General features: G+C 40.9%; 1 protein-coding gene across 2 annotated transcripts; it reads right to left on the reverse strand.

Moving 5' to 3' along the window:
- Positions 1–195: 195 nt before the first annotated feature.
- Positions 196–19,351, reverse strand: mypn (myopalladin). 2 transcript variants are annotated; one of them, XM_088422110.1, is made up of 20 exons: positions 18,324–19,351; positions 14,100–14,275; positions 13,816–13,855; positions 13,356–13,710; positions 13,200–13,274; positions 12,979–13,120; positions 12,218–12,241; positions 11,730–11,846; positions 10,876–11,608; positions 7,806–8,840; positions 7,600–7,732; positions 6,243–6,323; positions 5,101–5,322; positions 4,772–4,921; positions 4,624–4,703; positions 3,106–3,232; positions 2,817–3,024; positions 2,553–2,718; positions 1,319–1,452; positions 196–1,240 (listed from the first exon to the last, which is right to left on the reverse strand). In XM_088422110.1, exons 1-20 carry the CDS (start codon positions 19,349–19,351, stop codon positions 1,062–1,064), a joined length of 5,205 nt encoding a protein of 1,734 aa, XP_088278236.1. In that variant the 3' UTR covers positions 196–1,061. The 2 variants fall into 2 exon arrangements, with proteins under 2 accessions (XP_088278236.1, XP_088278235.1); XM_088422109.1 differs by having other exon boundaries at positions 13,804–13,855.
- Between the last annotated feature and the right edge of the window lie 2,187 nt (positions 19,352–21,538).

Genomic DNA, 21,538 nt, shown 5'->3' on the forward strand with positions numbered 1-21,538 from the left:
CTTCCCTTCTAATTGGACTGATTAGCTATGCTTAATTGGCTCCTGAGATCTTCTATTTGTTTTGAATTCAAGATAATAAGTCAAAGTCAAAACAAGCCCCCATATATTTGCAGAAATTTCAGGAACCCCCAAATTGCTTATGCATGTTTTATACTTGGCGGCATGTACAGAAATTCCGGTGAAGCAAACCCTTACTCACTTGAATAAATATAATTTTATTTTGAAGATAAAACTATTTTACAGTGTGCAACATTTTCAGAAATAGATTTGGATGCTTTAAAGCTTCCGTCAGCGTTATTCCAAACTCAGTTACAACTCTACATTAAAAGTTAATCATTGAAACCACCTGATACTGCCCCGTTGGATCCAATTTTGCATTTGGCACTGCACCACAACATTTTTGGCTGTATCTTGACTCACTTCTATCATAAACATCCCAGCTTTCGGCTACTAACAAAATACTACATAACTGTGAAAAAAAAAAAAACCCTAGCCATTCAACATGCACACACATGGAAAACATGGTGCAAAGAGGTAAATCAGTAGCCTAATAGATTTACATAAATAATGCGCTTGTATTGAAAAAATCCAATGTTATATCAACCACATAAATAATACAATGCTTTTCCAAATTCCTCATGAAGCTTAGCTTTCATATGCTGTGCATTTTATTGAAATATAAATTATGAGGACAGTATTATTTGCTAGGAAAAATAAAGGGCACTACTTTGAGAACAAATTTTTGATTTTTGTTATCAAGAACTGCATTCTCAAAAGTAAAAAACAAAAACAAAAAAAAACTCAAACTCGGAGAGCAAAATGATTCTCCACTGATGGCTCATGAGCTAAGACTTAGCAAAAATGTTCTTTTTTTTCATTCTGTATGTGAAACACACTTTGATATGACCTACGGAAACCGGAATGGTGACACTGTGCTAGCATGTGGCACAATCATTTCACAATCACTCGGCATGTCTCCCCTTCAAACCCGTCACACGCACGCCATGCCGACCCGCGCAGGTAAACATTCCCACCCCCGTTCCTCCCGATGGAGGCACTCCTCACAGCTCTTCGCTCTCCAGCGTGGCCTCAGCAGGCGAACTGGCGAACAAGAAAGGGCTCGTCTCCGAGGTGGGGAAGGCCGATTTGATGTCGAGGCCTTGGCCCGTGAGGGCCGCGTAGCGGCTGACCGCACGCGGCGTCTTCTTCATGGGCGCCGGCACGCTCTGATGCCACTGTGCTGAAGGTCATATACATGGTGACATGTACTATGAGCCTCGGTAAAGCCGCTGACAGTTTATCTAGTTTATCTTCGTACCATAGATGTCCAGCCTGCAGGTGCAAGACGCGATCCCAGCCTCGTTTTTGGCTGACACCGTATACCAGCCGGCATCCTCTTTGGTGGTTGGCTGGATCAGGAGGCACACGTATCCTGTGGCATCCTGTTGCATGCTGGGGCAGTAGCAAAATGTTGTTGTTGTTTTTTTAATGGATGGCCAAGTATGCTGTTTTCATCAACCTGCATTTGTTGTTGTTGTTGTTTTAAGTTGAGATAATGCATACAAATTATCTTGTGTTATTATCTTTAACATGCCCACAGTGATCAGGAGATGGAAGAGTGGATTGAATTGTGTTACTTCATTTTTCTATATGGCTTGTCTATATGGATCTATATGGTGTGATGTGCCAAATTTAGGAAATGTTTACATTCACTTCAGAGCAGGGCTGTCCCAGCTTTTTACAAACAGGGCCAGATTTGGTGAGATGAAAATATGTGGGGGTCGACCATTCAAATTCTAACGGCTTTAATTTTTCATGGCATTCATTTCCTCTTATCCTGTCACAGAGTGGAAGTTTCATCAAGTAGTAGGGATTTAATGATAAAGACGATAATGTAATATTAAAATTGCTGCAATATCATCATTGTCATTTTTTGATTAATGAGTAGTATATCACGGTGGCCTGAATAGCATGAATTGTTATTCGTCTCTGTGTTCCCTGCAATTGGTTGGCAACCAGTTCACAGTGTCCCCCAACTACTGCATGAAGTCAGGTGGGATAGGCACCAGCAAGCCTGTGAGGATAAGCGGCTCTAGAAAATGAAAGCATGGATGGATGTGTTGTTTGCAGCTGTTTTTTTCCCAATGTCTTATTTTTTTGCCCTTGTTTTCTTGTAAGCTTGTTTCTATCATGTTTTTATGATCGCATCTGTTTTTTTTATTTGCTTCTTTTGTTTGTCTGTTTTTCTCATTCCTTAACCACTTGTCCTCACAAAGGGTCGCGGGCTTGCTGGTGCCCGTTCCAGCTGTCTTTGGGGAACAGGTCGGGTACAGGGCAATTCATAGTGTCCATGCATGTTTTGAGGAATGTAGGAGCAAACCGAAATACCCAGAGAAAACCCACCCGAACACAAAGAGAACATGCAAATTCCACAAAGGAAGGCCGGGGCCGAACCCACGATCTCAACATGAGAGTCGGATGTGCTAACCAGTCTTCCACGCGTTCTATGTAAATGTCGGGTGAAGATTTTATTTTCTTAGAGTCTCACTGACCTCATTCTGCTCTGTGTTCTGGGAATGGTGTCGTTGTCTTTCTTCCAGAATATAACAGGGTGGGGCATGCCTAACACCCGACAATCCATCCTGGCGGGGCTCCCCTCAGGTATTCCGATGTTCTGCAACTTCTCCACAAAATGGGGAGGTTGTTTCATCTCTTTCTCTGAAGACAATATTCAAGACTCAAAACATGTTGAAAAACCTCCCAGATCTCATGACATTGCAACTGTTCTTCTCAATTTGTGTCAGAAATCTGCTCACCCACAACTTTTAGTTCCAGACTGAAGGAGCTCTGCCCTGCTTTGTTGCTTGCAATGCAGGTGTACGTGCCAGCATCTTTCTGTGTCAAGGGGTCAATAATCAAAGAATGGATGCCGTTTTCCCGCACCAGCATCTTATGGTAAAGATCTGGATAGACGGGCCTACCGTTGACCAACCACATGAGCTCAGGGTTGGGCAGACCACTCACCTAAAAGACAAAAAGGGACCATATTTGGGGACGGACTCTACAAATCTTATGTGAATGTGATTCTCTGAAAATGCTACCTACCTTACAATCTAGTCTGCATACTCTCCCCTCATGTGCTAGCATGTCTCCTGGAGCCTGGATGAAGTGAGGACGGAAAAAACGCTCATGGCTTTGCTCACCCTCAACTTCTTGGACACGACTTCGTACCCTGAAAAAGAGAAGTTTAGTTTCATTAAGTTTATATATTGGCTTCCAAAACCATTTAAAATGGCTGCTAACAAATGAACCTGAAGCTTTGGGCAGAAAGAGCTGTTTATGTTCATTTTCTACAAAACAGTCCCAAAGCATGATACTGCTGCAGCGACGCCACCGCACCATGCTTCATTGCAGCTATGACATTACAGTATGTTGTATTTGCATAGGTAGTGTTGTGTTTGTGCTAAACATACGGCACCTTTCAGAATTTTAGCCAAAAAGTTCAACCTAGGTTACATTGCACCTCCATTAAAGCATAGTGGTGGCACCATCATGCTTTGGGGCTCTTTTTCTTTATCAGAATTTAGGCTTTAGATAAGGTAGAAAGAATTATGAACATGGTTCTGTTAGAAACTAAAAGTGAAACAAAGGTCAGGAAAAGCCCACGAGAAAATCTGAACCTTATATGTGGTTAAACAGACACATTCACTCCCACTGAACAAGCTTTTGAAGGGCATTGCTTAATCTTGAACGTGGCCACATCCCAGTTGAAAGATAATAATGGTTTAGTCGCCGTTATGCTGAATTAGCATTGGGTTATGTTGCCTTTGGCTCTCTCCAGTGGTGAAATGTGCATACGTACATCAGCTTGCCTTGGGATAGCGTCAAGATTCAATGACATGGCTGAAGTGATAGGAAAATGAAATCTCATGAACCGCCTGTGATATTTTATTTTACTCCTGTAGATGGCGCTCTTGTGTTAAAGATGAAGGCCAGGGCAATGGAAATGAATTGGAGTTCCACCCTATCTTTAAATCAAAAAAGGCCATCCAGAAAAGCAAAATAATAATAAAACGGGGTTCATAAAGATTCATTTTCCCATGTAATATAATATGTACCAGGTGGTAGTCCCTCATTTAAAAAAAAAAAAAAAAAAATATATATATATATATATATATATATATATATATATATATATATATATATATATATATATATATATATATATATATATATATATATATATACTTTTTTTTTTTTAATGAGTGACTTCAGACATTCATTTGTTTCACATTTTGGCAAATTTATACAGTCAGAAAACAATGTAAGTTGGACAATTTAAGTTTTTTTATATTGTTGTATTTCTCTTTTTGTCTGTTACATTTCTAAAATACACCTCTGAGGCCTGAATAAAAATTCCAACTGTTAATTGTCTATGTAGGTAGATAGCATACTGAGGAAAGAAAAAAGAGGGTTTGGACATTAGTAGCAATGTTACTGGCAGCAATAGTGATTAAAAAAAACAAAACATTTTGAAATAATTTATCTGGATCCTAATTGTTTTACACAAAATCTTTGCACTTAATTTAGTTGTGTAAACTAGGACTCCACACTCCTGCTTACCTCTGGGAGTTAATGGGGGTCTGCCGGTTTCGGGGTGGTCCCGTTTGGATTATCAAATGACCTGAACAGCTCATTCGTCCCTGTTAATTTTCAAACAATGAATCAGGACAATGAGGTCATGAAACGGAAACTTAGAGCAAGGTGTCACCTGTGGATTTGCTGCCATTATAGTGTAGTTCCCATCATCATCAGCTGTTGTAGCCTCTATATGTAAAGCACATGTTCCATCACCCTCTCTTATCTTCTTATAATGTAGATTCTTCTTCAAGATCTGCTTCCCATCCTTGAACCAGTACACCTGTAGGCACATATTGTAATGAACTCTTTTAATGCCAGAACAGGATCAGGGCTGCCCAAATCTACCCCCCCCCCCCCCCCCCCCAATCAAAAAACAAAAAAGGTGCTCAAAGTGTTTGTCACAACTAAGAAACAGTGTGAATATATTATTGTGCTCTTTGACAGCAGTTGACATCTCACCTTCGGGACAGGGATGCCAACAACTTTACAGGAGAACGTAACAGGTACACCCTCCATGGCCTTGTAGTTCTTGAGTTTTTTGTCAAAGATGGGAGCAATGCATTTGCCCGTGGGCACATCGTCGTGTTGCACGTCGTCATCTGACTCCTCCACTGGCGTCCGCTCCAAGCGGAACTCGATCTCGCTCATTAATCTCTGCTCAAAATTGGAAACTTTGTACTCCTGAAAAAGGAAACATTCTACATGAAAGCAATGATTAATGCACTCGTTGCCTTTTTAACCCACAGAAATCATTTTCATACCATACAATATGTATGTAACACAGTATGCAATATTGCAGACAGACTGTAAAAGTGTATGCATTAATTAACCCTTTGCGGTATTCTGACCATTTTTGAGTCATTTTCTTTCACATCGTTGTTGAAGTATTTTAGGCAAGGGATAGCACGCTTCTGGTAGTGTGACTCGGGGGTCGTGCCATGTTGAAAATTTGATATCTTGTCATCATCTAGGTGAAATTTCAGCTCCCTAATTTTTGCTTTCAATCCTTTCCCTTTGATGTGAAATGCCTTTGATTTAAAGATCAAATGATTAGACAAAATACCACAAAAAGGTTAAACATCATTGTGTATATTTTTGGTGGTATTGAAGTCAAAACTTGGTACGCATTGGTGGTATTACTATTCGAGTAAAACCTTGGACATTTGAACCTAAACTTATGTCATGACTTAATACCACTTGGAAACATGCTGTAGCATCTGTTTGACAAAATGTCTGCTGAAAAGCAGGAAATGCTCATGCAGCAAGACGAGAGGGTAAACCAGAGAACAGAAATTAAGTAAGAATATTTCAAAGTTTTCTCTGTAAGAACTTCAGTGTTTTTGATGTCATATTTGGGATGTGTGATAAGGACGTAGGAAATAAAAGCTTGGAAGTGGAAATGAGTGAACGTTGAAGAAAACCAACAGTGAGTCAAGAGCACAATGTAATAGATTTCTTCGTGCAGGTTATATATTAGTTGATGGATGTTTGGACAAACCATTCTAATGCATGAGAAATTGTGTCCAAACGTGACTGGCGCTGTGTGATGTATGAACTGTCATCATGTTAGCTTCTCGAATGCAATGAGATGATCCTTGTACCTCATCATAGTTAATGACAGTTGCTGGAATGTTTGGTCCAACAAGGGGTCTGCTCGCTGTTTTCCCCTCAATACTCCGCTTCTATGAGAGGATAGGGATGGATGATGAACTCCCACAAAAACACTCTAACCGACTGATAGAGAAGCGCACAGACAAGCTAGGCTAAGTTAGACATGCCTGGTTACAGTACATGGATACAGTGACTGATGATCGGGAATTAGGAAGTAAAAATATCTGACTGATGGCCCACCCATTAAAGGAAATATAATTATACAGAAAATGGTAACAAACAAAGTTAAAAAGGAATTGTGAATTTTCAGCCATTGGGGCTAATAAAGACTAGGGACTGTGCAGGTGTGGTGGTGGAAACTTGAAAAGGTCCATTTTCAATATTCGGTGTAAGTTTAGATATTTCCTAATTTTAGGGGGGAAAAAAAGTGCTTGTAAAAGGTTTCTTAGGAATGTAAGGTGTATGGAGAGTGAGAGTTTTAACATTTAATTTGTAGGGCCGTTTAATCGGCTAATTAATGCCCTTCAAGTATCAGCCGAAAATAATCATCCAAATGGCAAGTTGATTATTTTATCTTTTTACCTTTATGTACTCTAACCATTAACAAAAACAACACACATGTCTATATCATACATACTGTAAATCCATACCATAACCTTGCATCCTTATTTATATCATGAAATTTGCTGATGAGGTCACTTTGTGGACCTGTCGTTCAAAACAAAACAAATCTTACGTTTAACAGGCAATGATTAGGTGAGCAATGCAAGGAAGCTGTATAAAGCTTTGACCTGGATGTTCAGACTTTGCACACAACCTAAAGTCACAGTTTGTTTAAAAGAATAAAAAGTATCATAAAATATATAGTGCAACATAAATGAGGTACAAATGTATGACATATGACACCCATTTATCTACAGGTATTTGTCACACAAACACATATCACAAGAATTAATGTCCTTATTGAATAGTTGCACCACGTAATGCATCCTGTGAACTGGAGTGGAAAGACGTTTTTTTTTTTCCCCAAACAATATTTTTACTGTTGACCCCTGTCATTCATAGAGAAAAGGAACCAGGCCGGCTCGTGAATAGTAAAAATCTGCATATCATTAATACATTTTGAAATGCTATTTTATTCAGTTTAATCTAAAAAGAAAAAAAAAATACTCGTCAATCTGTATTTTTTCTGCCAAAAATAAAAAAAATGGTTCATGTCCACGTACCTGTTGCAAACTAGACTAAACACCCAACTACTATATTGGTTAGTTAAAAATTAGTCAAAGTCTACTAGACTAACACGCCCAACTACGCTATCATTCAACTAACAGAAGGGGTGTTTGATACCTGCTGATAGGCCAAAATAGGAAGATCATCTTGAAATGGCACTTTTTTCTCGATGTCATAAAGAACAGCATCTTTGATCTCGCGACTGTTTTCGGTTGATGGGAGGCGCGTCCTTGGTACTTTCTTGCTGAACCTAAGGAGGCAAAAGAAACCTATTAGAACAAATGAGACCTCTCCAGTAGCGCAAGCAGTCCAATGTAAAGTACCCTAAAGGAGCTCCTTTGGGAAGGCCCATGGAGTTGGTAGGCTGAGACGGGGTCAGGGAAGGCAAGATGGCGCTCAGGAAAGCCACGGGGTTTTGGATGGGGCTCGGTGTGGAGCTGCTGGAGGTGGGCGAGGAAGCCTGCGGAGGTGACTGAGCTCTGATGGCGAACGCGTTGTTTAGGTTTGGTGCCGAACCCGGCGTGGGTGAGGATATGAGCGACGGGGGGCTCGTCGGGGACCGGAGCACCCTCGTGGGAAAGGTCCTGGTCGGTAGTGAGAATGGTGGAAGCGTTGGCGAACTGGTGGTGGAAGAGTTCAGCTCAGCTGCCAGCTCGTGGAGAAGCGGGACTGGGGATTCTGTTGGGGAGGGACTCCTGATGGGCGAGAGAGTTTGTGCCGCGATGAACTCCTTGGGCCGGGTGTAGTTGAAAGCTTGTGAGGTGGCGGTCAGATTCATGAGGGAGGCGTGGGTGCTTCTCAGGAAAGCAGCTGGAGACGTGACATGATGTGAGGCGGCAGTTGAATCTGTTGAGCCTGAACTTAATTTTGAAACTGGCTGAGAGGAAAACTGCGATGTGGGGGTGCTTCTGGCAAGAACTGTTGTGGATAGGTTGAGGTGGGAGGCGTGGATAGTGTTCATCTGGGTCAAAGGTGTCGCACTGAGAGGCGGAGCTGTGTTTAGCTGTGGCATAGGTGGAGGGAACGTCAGCAGGGAGGAGGTTTTAACCTGGGAAGTGGATGGAAAGGATCTTGGAGAAAGGGGTGAACTGTTGATCGCAGGTGCAGAACTCAGTGAAGGTGCAGGGGGTGTCGTGGTGTGTTGAGGTCCAGATTTGGGTGTCATTTGCGAGGTGTTGTTCAAGCTAGTGGAATGGGAATCACGGTTTTCTCTGAGGGACCAGGGTGAAGCTTCACAAGAATTTGTCACCTGCCTAGCCTGGAATGAAGGCTGATTGTTGGTTTGGGTTGGGGGCTGGCTCTCCTGCTGCTGCTCCATAAGAACCTGGTTATGAAGGAGCTGGAGCTGCGCCGAGTCCCTGTCAATCAAGTACAAGCAGAGAGGAAGAGATGAGCTGGAAAGACTCTATACATGGTGCACAAGAGGGAGAGGCTCAGTGCTGTGTTCCAATGAATTACAGCAGGTCAGTCCCGTAAAGCTCAACAGGAGCGAGCCAAAGTCAGCATGAAGATGATCTGTCCTTTTAAGGACCACCAACAAGGTGACCACAAAGCAACTCTGGCTAACCTCAGAACTCTTTCAAAATGCACACTTAATTGCATCATACAATCGTGGTTTACATTATATTCAACTACTATTAAATCACTGCATCATTTTGCCTTTTATAAAAAGAAGTAAATTGCCAAATTCCAATCCAATCCAAAGTAGAGTAATAGAAATATTTCAGTTTTTCATGGTGAGCAAAGACTGCTTAGTATATAAAATGTAAGAAAATAATCAGTGAACTTACAAATAGAAAATGCCATCCTTTGTTTTGGAGAGCCTGAAGGTCCACATTTGAGATCTGCTTGCAAGGATTAGTGAATTGCGACTAATAGTTGAGCGGAAGGAGGAGCTTTTATATTTGGACTTTAGGGGGAGGATCAAATATTGTTGACATACGTTTGAACTAAAACTGTGATTTGGGTTGCAATATCTTCGCATTCAGTGGCAAGATTTCGCATGCTTTTTCATCTGAGGAGTGCTTTGACTAAGTGACCTAACTAGATTGTTATACAGTATTGTATTTTGCCATAGCATTGATATACAATATATAAAATAGTAATAACAGATGGAGGCTTGTTTAGCCTGTATGGGGTCTTGGCCTTTCGGGGAAAAGCTTCTTTTTAATGTTAAAGAGCCACTGTTGCTTTAGACGTTCATTGTCTACTCACAAATCTACTTTATCTGGTCTTATTGTTATGAAGAGATATAAAAAGAGGAGATTAATAAAGATCTTTCATTATTTTTTTTCCAATCACACCTTACTATTTAGAGTAAGTAGATAGATTGCTTTATTGTTGATTTAAAAAAAATATTGATTTAAAAAAGTGGCTACAATAATTCATTTTCATTAATAGACTCAGATGTTAGCGTTTTGCTGTTTTTGAGACTAGTCCCAAGTGCTGGCTGCAACCTTTAGATTCAACTAATGGGAGGAATGGTGCAGTTTTCAATTGGCAATCACTAAACAATTATAAATAAATGTGAAAAAAAAACCAATACCCAACCTGTTTGTTGCAACAGCTTAAAGGTGTGGCTTTCTTGAGTTTAGTTTGGCAAGGAGTGTTGCTGCTATCGTTAGCTGTGGCTGCAGTCGCAGTTGGTTGCTTTGCATTTATGTAATAGGCTAAACTTGAGCAGCTTCTGTGGTCGCCAAACTTCTTTTTACAAAGAGTGAATATCACCCTACCCTTTTTAATGGTTCCGTTTTTTTCCGGGATTTTTTTTTAAGTTGAATTTACCATTCTATACTGACAACTCTCACATGTTCTTCCATTTTCAGTTCAATTACTTTCTGTAATTGCCCTTCCGCCCACAAGACGAGCCTTTCAGGTTATGCTAATCACTATGACAACCAATCAGTGTCCAGTTCAGGGTGTAAAAGGACCTTGTTTTCCAACCCCCAACAACTGAAGCACAAGAAGCCTGATCCACAAAAACTAATCTCATCAGGATAAAGAAAGCATACATTTTGTAACGGAAAATATGTATTCATCCAGTATTAGTATAACATTTGTTGTTCACTGACACCCTGATTTTGTTTGAACAAAGACCGTTTCACTTTGTGTTGCGAGAATGAGACGACCTTGACAGATAAGTGAGTTCAACACAGACATAAATTGTTATGTTGTTTTGTCCTCCCGTCTCGTCTTTCCTCTCTCCATAGCCTTAAGAATCTTAGCTTTCATTTGTCCCTGCACACTCTCTTGCATACCACCAGACTGCTTCGTTGAGTCAAATTAAAGAAATTTACATTATATTCATGCAATGAAAAAAAATAGCACTTTTACTATGACTGTAATTAAACGATTGCATTTACTGTAATGAGTTAATTTGACTCCCCTACTTACAGTTTGGGCTTTGCCAGCACTGGTGGTGGTCCTTTGTTGACCAAAGCATCCAAGTCATCTTCATCAGGTGGAGCAGACCTGTCATTTTGCCCTCCCTCCTCATCATCAGGTAGTTTGAAATGTACACGCAGACCCACTCTGGAGCTGGAACGTGAGTCTTTGTGGTTTGTAAGGGCACCTGACTTTAAGCAGGAGTTTGGAGGTGGATCAGGGAGGGGCAACAAAACAGATGTCCCATTTTGATGGTTAGAGGCCGCTTTGTGATCGGAATTTGAGTCAAGTGATGTCAACACCGGTCCGGATGCGTCCTGCTCAAGCGCAGGTGGGGCACTGAGCGGTTTTGAGTGTGGAGCCAGCTGTCCTGTGTTCTCTTGGGGCTTTTGGTGAAGACTGAGTGGGTCTAGGTTGGGGGTGCTAACACTGTGAGAGTTGAGACTGCCGGGGTCCAAACCGTGCAGGCTGGTACGTAAGGTGTCCGGACGCAGCATGCTGGAGTTGTTGGGGTGCAGACGAAGGGTGCTGGTGTTTAAGGGGTCTAAACGTACGTTGCTGTTGACCAATGGATCCAGTCGGATGGTGCTAGAGTGGGGCTTGATGTTATTGGTCAGAGCGATCTCAGTTTGGGGTTTGACAGAAGAGACTATCAGATCTGAAGCGGAAAGTTCTTGGACTCGACTGGGCTCCACGGTTAAAGTGCAAAAAGGCCTAATTGTGTGGTTTTTAACACCATTTCCTGTAAAAAATAAATAAATAAATAAAAAAGACGAAACAAACGAGTAGATACATTCAGCTTACTGAGAGAAGACTTATGTGATGTGATGCCTTTTTTTTCTAAAACAAAAACAAATGAGTACCTTTGACCTTTAGTTCTGCTGTACTAGACGTTATTCCATAGGGATTGCTTGCTGTGCAGGTAAACATCCCGGTATCTTCAGTAAAAACCTCAGCTATGACCAAAGTACAGATTTCCTCTGGCGGAACAAAAATGATACTCACATGATTGAAATGCTTGGATGAGATTGCTGTTGAGAGTCTTGCGAGAGAGAAGGGCTCATGGCTTGTTTGAGAATGTAACGCCCAAAATTTTTTTATGCGTGTAGCTGATTCTATTTGAAGCCAAGGCTGGTTGAAATGATCTGCCGTGGCGGTTCGACACAGGATGAGAGACTACCTTATAAGGCTCACAGGCACAGGAAAGCAGCCCTGACTTGTGTACAGAAGAGGAGCAGAAAGTCTCCTATGATAACTAAACACTTCAGAGCAGTATGTAAGCGCACAGCAAGTTACATATCTAAGGCTAGAATTATATTTTTCCACAAACGAGGAATTCTGAAAAAGCTACCTGGTTCAGCTGGAGATCTGGGTTCTGAAAACAACAACAACAACAAAAACAAAAAACATATCATCAGTATCTGATGTAATAACTGTTAAAAGAGATTATCCTGAAATTTGGAGGTAAGAAATTAAACAGGTTAATTATATTAACTCAGTGCTTCTCAAATAGTGGGGCGGGCCCCCCTGGGGGGCGCGATGTGATGCCAGAGGGCACGTGGAAGACCCCATGGAAAAGGCTTTGTTTTTGTAATGTTTTGTAATTTTCTTTTTTCTTTTGTTTTAGTTTCAGGCACTTTGATGCACTTGGTTATTTTTTTGTGTTTTAGACAAAGCTGTAACCCGTATAAATGCTGTAAAAAAATATGAACAATTGTTGAAAGTTAATTTATATTGCTTTTTTTCTTTTGTTAATGTTAAAAAGGATACAAGTTTAGGTATACTTCTACAATTTTTATAGAAAATAATTTATTTATAGTCAGTGCGTCGAGTGGAGAGGAGAACTGGGAAGTTTTCTCTTTCTTAGGGTGGGCTTGGCAAAATATAATTGAGAAGCACTGCATTAAATGCACATTTACATTTACATGTATATAATACAACATGATTGTCTTTCATTGACTGTGCATGCCAACCCTGCCCACCCCTCATTGAGTTGTTGCGACACCCCATAGAAAAACCCATGCGTTATCCATTTTTACAAACATTTCAGAAATATACCAAAAGTACTCTAGTGTCACAGCTTAACCATGTTTTGTTTTTGTTTCTGCTTACTTTTCTGCAGTATCCTAAAATCAGGAGAGTCTTCAATGAGTTTTCCTTCTTTGTACCAGTCCACTCGAGGGGACGGCACTCCCTTCACACGGCACTCAAGCACTACCAGCTGCCCTTCTGAAGCCACCAGGTCCTGCAGACTCTAGAGGTGTGAGAAACGGTGTTGGTGTGACACGCTGTCTAGTCACATCATAACACTACCCTTTTAAGACTAGTAATACCTTTGTAAAAACAGGGGCAGCCATGATGTCTTGCCCGTTAAAGCCTTGCAGTAGGTTGATGCTAGACGTTTGACTCTAGACACACACACACAAAAAAAATATAAACATCCTAGCGGGAGAAACATTTAAACATTGAAAGTGTGTCGGCAGTTCTACCTCAGGTTGGGATGTTGTGCTGGGGAATGGCGGCTCAGAGTTTAAAAGCTGTGGTGAGAGAGCGAGCAACTGACCCTCTGTGAGGTCTCCTGGCGGTGACGTCGGAAACACCTCAACAGGTAAAACAATTGTTTCCGTCTCCTCCGAATAAGATGTAGATCCTGCTGATGCTTGAGGGAGCTCCGGGCCTGGAGATGAGCTGTTTATCGTTTGAACCGGAACCGGCACCTGTTGCATCCGAAGAGTGCTCAGCTCATCTGCTGCTTCTCCTGCGGTTTGATTTGTTGAAGACTCTTTAGCTTCTGTGACGATTTGTCTCGACAGTGGTGTGGACTTGGGCTGTTTTCCATGCAGGCTTTTCAAATCAAAGTAAGGATGAAGTCTCATCGTTAGCAATAAAGTGATTTAAATTCTTCCAAATCTAAATGGTGAGATTAGGAACACTTACTGGGCTACATGCTCAAAGTGTAGTTCCCCCTCAGAGTCCGAGGAGGATGCACCTGTATGATATTATGCGCACATTTGAGTATTTTGTGTAGGTTCTGCAAAGCAGGGCAACTCAAAAATGTCACACTGCTCTGGTAAATATTCTTTCCAAAAATATAATAATAGCTTTTAATTGGCCCAAAACGAAGGCTGCCCCCATATGTTTTTAGGAATTTAAAATAACAAAACATAATTCAGTGAAAATACGGTTTGAGAGCTATTGCTTTAATGTTTCTCAAGAGAGAAGGAAAGACTCACCTTCTATGTATATTTCCGCTGAGGTGGAGTCAGTGCCGTAAAGGTTCGATGCAAAGCAGGAGTAACGTCCAGTGTCCTCCTCGAAGGCCTCTGTGATGATCAGAGAGTGCAACTCACCATTGGTGATGATCTGAATATCAGGGCTGTTCTCCAACTCCTTGCCCTCACAGAACCACCTGCAATGCAGAAAAATCAACATGTGCTCTTATTTACACGTACACTTTCTAAAGAGAATTCATTTTCTGGTTTTGTGGCATTTATTATTTGTTTATTATTGTGGTTGTAGTTTGTAGTTCATCTTGAAGTTAATTATGTTTTTTTTTTCATCTATTGTAGTTATTTATGCCATTTAGCTTACATTATTTGTTTTGAAATGACAAACACAACAATGGACATAATGTTAAATTAATAGTTCATTGATTGAAATTGATTGAGGTGTATTGAAGCAGCTCAAACTTTTTTTTACCCCCCATGTCAGTTTTTATTGGGTGGCCAAAGTCATTTGATTGATTTCCTTTGCGTTGTTATGCTATTTCAATTAGTTCGCTCACACTCATTCTTTCTATCAATTTTCTTCCCGTCTCTTTAAAGCAACAAATATGCATGAGGGAAGTTTGGGCTGAGTTTCAATTCCATCATATAAACATGAGCAAACACTTTCCCTTTTGCCTGTAAAGTAAGCTTTGCCAGTTTAGACAGTCCCAGGATACAGAGCACACTCAGTACACCATAGCAAATTGCATGGTTTCAATTTTAAAAAATAATCTTGAAGGTTTTGTTTTTTTTTTTTAATATTAGGATATGCTACATTTTCAAAGTCCATTACAAGAAGGATGGATAAGATTAGTATCAAGTAGTAGTCACTTCCTTCCACATGTTTGGCTGTAACGATGCATAAGAGTGGCAGTAAATAGAGTATTTGCCCTATAGTTCTGGTTTTGCCGCAGAGTTTTATTTGGCAACAGTCTATTCATTTTTAAACTTTAACAGTAAACGGACTTCCAATGCAGCAACATGAGCAGTAGCCACACCGAACATCTATTTTCAGTCGATGAGTCCTCGAGCTTTCTAAAAATCCAGCCAATAATCAAAGAGGAATGAGGTGTGCCTGTGGTAAGATGGCGAGAGCTTTACATGAATAAATCCAATTCAGTGCATGTCATCAAACTCATCATTTACTGCACATTTAATGTGCGATTGTGACTTTACTTTGAAGGGTCAGTGAAATTCCTTTTCGTGCCTCACTGGAATAGAGTCACTGCAGGACGTTCTGCTACGAGAGCCATTTGTCATGAGTAAGAGTCTAAATTAAAAACATGAGTAGTAAAAAGGATGGTTGGTGTGCTCCACACTGCACCTGTCAGAGCTATTTTCCTTCTGCGGCTCAAAACTAGCAAGGAGATTCCCTTTGGAGCCTGACAGCTCTAAACTACAATATTAAACTCACGTCGAGCGAAACCTCTCAGAAAGCACACATACAGAAAAGTACATCAAATGGGAATCATAAATAAGTAACTGTTAATACAAAGAATGAGATCTATAGAATGAAAATAGGTTTTGAGAAAAATCTAATACACTAACTTTTTTTTCTTAAAAAACAGCTTATGCCATAGATTCAACTACATTTATTAAGAAACAATGTCAAATTTCCACTAGAGAGCAAATAAGCCATCTTACCAAAGGGCCGTGCATGGTCATGCTACTGCCAAGAGCTCACTCGGTTCCATTATCAGACGAGACTGCAGCTCGCAGTGCCAGTCCAGTCTAAAAATGGCAGAGCGCTTGCATTCTCCCAGCACAAGTATATGTTAGTGCCTCAACAATACTCAGTAGGACTAACAAGACCATGCCCCCTTCCCTCGACCTCCCTATACCTCCATGCTCCATGTCTCCATGCTGCCCGGCCTGGAACGTCTTCAAATAAAGTTTTCTTACCTATTCGACAAAGATGAGTCTTTTTTCTTTTCTTTTTAAAAACTTAACTCCCACTATTTTGGAGTTAAAAACAAAACAAAAATTTTTTTCAAAAGCAAGGCTTTTCTTAGCAATGGGTCTCAAAATGGTGAGGAAGAATAAACAATTGACTGGGAGTTTCATGATGTCAATGAAGTAAAAGTTTGAGTATATTTACTGCAAATAACATCTGAAACTCTTTTGCACGTGTCAAATATGCGTCCAAAAAATGTCAACATGTGAGATTCATCTTTGACAGGATTCACCTTCACATTAGAACTTCAACTGTGGTTAACTTACTTTTACATTGTTAGATTGCACAGTCTCAGGTGGGCCTTCGTCGGTCAAAAATAAGAGGCTTAATGGCTGATATTTGCAGATGTTTCTCTTTTTTACCTTTATGTACTCTAACCATTAACAGTAGTTGTATATCAATAACAGGTACGTCATTATTTACTACATGAAATCCATGCCAGAATTGAAGTGTTATCATCAAATTTGTTGATGAGGTCATTATTTGGACGTGTCATTTAAAACAAAGCAAATTCTAATTTTAATTTTAGCAATGCTTAGGTGAGGTGATATTGTGCAAAGAATTGACCTTGATTTAACTAAAATAATAAGATAATAAATAGTAATAGTAATATATAAAGATATACAGTAATATAAAAAATCATAAAATACATCGTGTAACATACAGTAAATTAAGCATGCATGTGTTTAATATGGCACCTATTCTTGTGACACAAACACATGAAAAGAATGAATGCCCTTATAACCATTAATTGCATTTGCATTCTATGAACCAAAAATATATATACACAGTACATTTTTTTAACAATATACAGTATTTACTCTTATTCTTTTGCTATTCTTCAGGCCTGTGGACTGATGACTCACATATAAGTGAATATATAAGTGAGTGTATTGAAATGCATTGGGAGGTAAAAAATCCAACTTCATTCATTATCATTTTCAAAATTAACCATCTGATTATCTGTATTTTTCTGGGGGTCCGAAAATTTACATTGGCCTAAAGCCTTAAACCTAATGCTGGATTTTTACTGGAGGCCTAAATTCCGATTCAGGGTGTATAGCAGATTTTTATAAATGCACATTTTCAATAGACTGGCACATATCTGCCATCTTGTGCATGAGACAACCAGAGACAACACATACGGAAGCAGGAATAAATAAGTCATACATACATTAAGCTGTGTATTTACCCTGAAATTACATTACCAAACATCACCTTTACTATGCATCAAACTTTAATCCAAATTCGGGTTCTTTTTCTGCCAAGATGCTTATGTTAATTGTGCCACATTGAGACCAACAAATTAGAATTAAGTCAATTGAACTAAACAGCATACAAAAAAAATACTATTAGCATATGTAACTTTTGCTTGTCTGGGATTTTTTTTTTTTTTACATAATGAGTCCTCACAAAATGATTCTCAGTGAAATGCATCAAGAAGGTTGGAAATTGAAAATGACAATTTAGTTGGTCCCTCTTTTGCGGCTGTAAAAATTTTCACTTTTGTTTCTCTCAAGTTTGTCCACAGCAAACATTCAAGAATGTATTTATTGACTTTGCATTGTAAAGATTTGTCTATAAGCGCTGACTGATTTAATTTCTTTGGTTGATTTTAAAGTAATGCTACTAACCAGACTTCCAGGTTGCCAATGTACTGCGTTCCAATTCCTCTTTTAGATCTCGGTCTATTCCAGGGGATGGCAAAATTTTCACTAGAGGGCCACAAAGGGTTCTAAAATTTGACAGAAGGGCCAGACCAGGAGCAGATGGATGACGTGTTTTGATAATCCACCTCATAATATAAAAAAATGTGGAATATTTCAATAGAAAATTAAAATAGCATTGCAACCATGCTACTCAATTCATGTTTTTATTCATTGAAATGCCTTTTCAGTACTGACAGTTACTGTTATGTTAAAAAACTGATAGTTCCACTATCCTTCGGGATATTAGCATTAACATTCTCCTGATTGATCATTTCCTCGTTTCGCGGGCCGGATTAAAAGCTTAACGGGCCGCATATGGCTGCCGGGCCGTTGTTTGCCCATGGTTGGTCTAGTCTTTCTCAGAATAAAGGCACTCTGAGCACTGCTGGTCCTCCTCATCCACAGTAACGTTTCATCTTTCGTAATACGTCAAAATATGACGCAAATGCTAATGCAAACCTTTCGTCTAATAACTCATGTTAGATGTAAGGTCGGGGCGGATTGACATGCAGATTTTTGGCTTCTTACCGGACTTCAGGTGTAGGATGCCCTCTGACAATGCAGTCCAACTGGACTTTGCTACCCTCGGGAACTTCTCTGCTTTTCAGTTTTTGGATAAAATGCGGAGGCTCACATAGTGGCCCGTCTGCACATGGCAGAGGTTGTGTCAGAATGTGGCTTTCCTCCGCCTCCATCTCTTTGGAGTCAAGTTGCTGCTCCTCGGTAGTCCTACTGTCCTGTAACCCGACGTGAGCAATCCCAGTATTGAGCTGGATCTCCGGCTGGGGGCTAACAACGGGTTGGGGCCCATCCTCGCCCATGGCCGCGCGCTCCCTGCTGTCGGAGCCGTCGGAGTAAATGGTTCCATCGTTCTGTCCCTTGTTCTGGTTCCGACTCCGATGGGCTTTGCACGCTCTCGGTCGTATCCTTTTGGAGGTGTTAGCCTTGAAGAGAGATGAGAGCTCTTCGATGAAGTCGGCCGCCTTGTTTAGGAACTCCTTCTTGGACTGGGTCTCCACCCCAAACGGGGAGTTCCTCACTGACTTGTTCAAGTGATTCAGACCTTCATTACTGTCCCTCATCAGGGAGGCCGCTTGCGGCTTTCTGTCAAGCGGGAGCTTTGGTTGTGTTTCCGGCAAATCAAGCGGCTGCGTGAAAGGCATAGAGGAGGGTGGCATGTAGGGAGCAGGCGATGACTTTGCGAGGTGAATAGAGGAGGTTGTAGATGAAGAAACGGAAGCTGAAGCAGCTGGAGCCACGATGGCTTTGACCTCCGCCCTCTCTTCACGGGGCTCATGTCCGATGGCCTGGCGGGCCAAGTTAACGCTCTTGTCCAGCTCTTCTTGGCTGAGGAACGCCGACAGGTCTGGCAATTGGCTTTCATGGAGCACCGCCGAGTCCTCAGCCTTTCCTTTGAGCGAGCCAAAAATCTGAAGGCGTGACGATGACGCGTCCGAGCGGCTCATCTCGCTGTGACGCTGCTGGGCTCGGGCCTCGGCCAGGTAGCTTTCCCTTAGGAGCTGAGAGAGCGACGGGGGCGGCTCGTTTTCTTGCATACTGGAGAAAAGAATCATGGCAGCCTCGATAAGTTTCATTTGCTGCACACGTCGACGTCTTCACTAGTGTGGCGGCTAACTGACATCTGTCATGCACAATGACATGGTTGGCTTTTTAAATGAGGGGTCATCAGGGCCATAATTCAGGATTGCACACTAAGTGAAAAGCTCTTATTCACATTACTGAAAGGCCTTCACGCATGTTACTGATGCTGAAATATGAGGCGCTTCACAAGTGTGTAAGTGTGTTTCCGTAGGGTTTGTGAGCTTTTCAATACTGTGATTGAAAGCATTATAGTGTGTGAGGAAGCGTTGCAGTAGACCGAGTGAGAATGATGTCCCTGACAGGCCCTCGCAATGTGTCATGTGACCAATTGATGACCAATTATCACATCCTTCTTTTTTTTTTTCAATCTGTCGATATATGCATTTGCTGCATGTGTTTACTCGATAATTGGGGATCATAATATGACAAAAAATACCTGATCCTCTTATCACCAAAGTTCGAATAACCCTGTCAATTCTACACGTATGCAATTTTGTACTGTCAAGCCCTGAGGATACCATGACAAGGTATGCACTTTGGATGAATTAAAGCTCTCTAAAGAGATGCTTAACATTTTTTGCCATTTTCAGCAGGAAAAAGTACAAATTTTGTCTATAATTAACTTACTAAGGTACGAGTAATACCTTTAAGCAGCTCCTTCAATCTCGTCAGGGATCGATCAAAGTCACAAACGTTCGCTAAATATTGGCCTATACTGCTCATCACAATATAATTGTGAGCATTTACCTGCAACGAGCAGCATATGCAAACATTTGGCGAGTGGTTGCCACTTGCCAAAGTTTGGCCCTCACAGTGGTAGGGACTTTAAAAACATTTTCCCGCTTGCTGTCAACTGATAATGACAACAAGGCTCATGTATTGACCAATCACGGCGTAAATTCATCACATGAAAACAAAACCTGAAAACAAGTGAGCTGTAATCGATGGTCACAGTCAAAAGCAAACTTTTTTTGAACGTATTAATCATATGTGATTTTTTTTTTAATCAAATCAACTGTTAACAACTTATAAACTTTATTACTGCTGAAAATGAAAGAAGAAAATGAAAGAAAGTTAAAAAATATCTCTGTGCCATCCCCGTCTGATTGATTAAACTACGTTTGGAGTGGTATCGCTAGCCATATTTTATTCCAAACCTCCATAAGATAGGTCATGAAACATATCAGTTTTATTTCCGACCCATCTGTATTGCGTCATTAATGAAAATGTGCATGCGTATAAACTTCACAAAAGAAAGGCATGCAATATTTTGCAAAAAAGTCACTATAACACACATTACCAATATTTTTGTTTATATTCCCATTGATTTGCTTCTGATTTGAAAAGAAAATGCATTTTTCCTGTCGCCGCATCATAAAGTATTTAATTGGATTTTTGGAGATGCCAGCAGAAACCCTGTTCAAAACCGACGTACCCCCATTCGAGAAAAACTGGTCTAATCGGGTGGCGACCAGTCCAGGGTGTACCTTGGTTCTCGGCCCAAATCAGCTAGGACAGTCTCTAGCTCGCTCACAAGCCCAGTGAGAAACGGTAGTCTAGAAAATGGATGGACAATGTGGATTCTGACAAAGTACATCAGCCGCTGTTGACAGCATGAATAATGAATCTGATTTAAAAGATCTGGTAAAAATAGCATTTTATTTTTGTCTAATTCCAGCTGGTCATAACAGGCTCCCCTGTCCCTACGTAACTTGTGCAAAGTTTCCTCCTTGCATAATTTTCTGACACCGACGAGCAAGTCATGGAATACAGACATGAGATAGGGCGCCGCATATGCTACTGACAGTCAAATCAGTGCGATTAAGCGCACCGCAATGCCCTTCCAGCAGACCCGAAGGTGCAGCTGTTGTGTACATTAATCCTTTGCAAACAGACTCCGAGCCCACCAAGTCATAGCTAATAATAGCCGGGGGCTCAGTTTACACCAAGAAAATCAACAAAGAAAAGCAGATTCCTTCATCTTGCGCGACCTTGTTATCGGCAGCCCGACCGGTCAAGCGATCACCAATCAAATCAAAATTGCAATTACGATCGGTAATCGAGACCGCCGGATGAGACGAAGAGGTTTGTTTTCATGACCCGGCCCCTTGCCGCACAAACACAGGACCGCGGAACTGGCG

This window comes from Hippichthys cyanospilos, chromosome 8 (genome assembly GCF_059441005.1).
Source record: "Hippichthys cyanospilos isolate Australia breed blue-spotted pipefish chromosome 8, RoL_Hcya_1.0, whole genome shotgun sequence".
Lineage (NCBI taxonomy): Eukaryota > Metazoa > Chordata > Actinopteri > Syngnathiformes > Syngnathidae > Hippichthys > Hippichthys cyanospilos.

What these genes read in the sequence shown, in the direction of transcription:
- mypn (XM_088422109.1), bottom strand. Translation starts at nt 19,351, where the DNA reads ATGCAAGAAAACGAGCCGCCCCCGTCGCTCTCTCAGCTCCTAAGGGAA. An exon ending in CCCAAAGGAGCTCCTTTAGG is followed by an intron (nt 7,733 to 7,805) that starts GTACTTTACATT and finishes TTGCCTCCTTAG; the next exon opens with GTTCAGCAAGAAAGTACCAA. An exon ending in TCTGGAACTAAAAGTTGTGG is followed by an intron (nt 2,719 to 2,816) that starts GTGAGCAGATTT and finishes TATTGTCTTCAG; the next exon opens with AGAAAGAGATGAAACAACCT.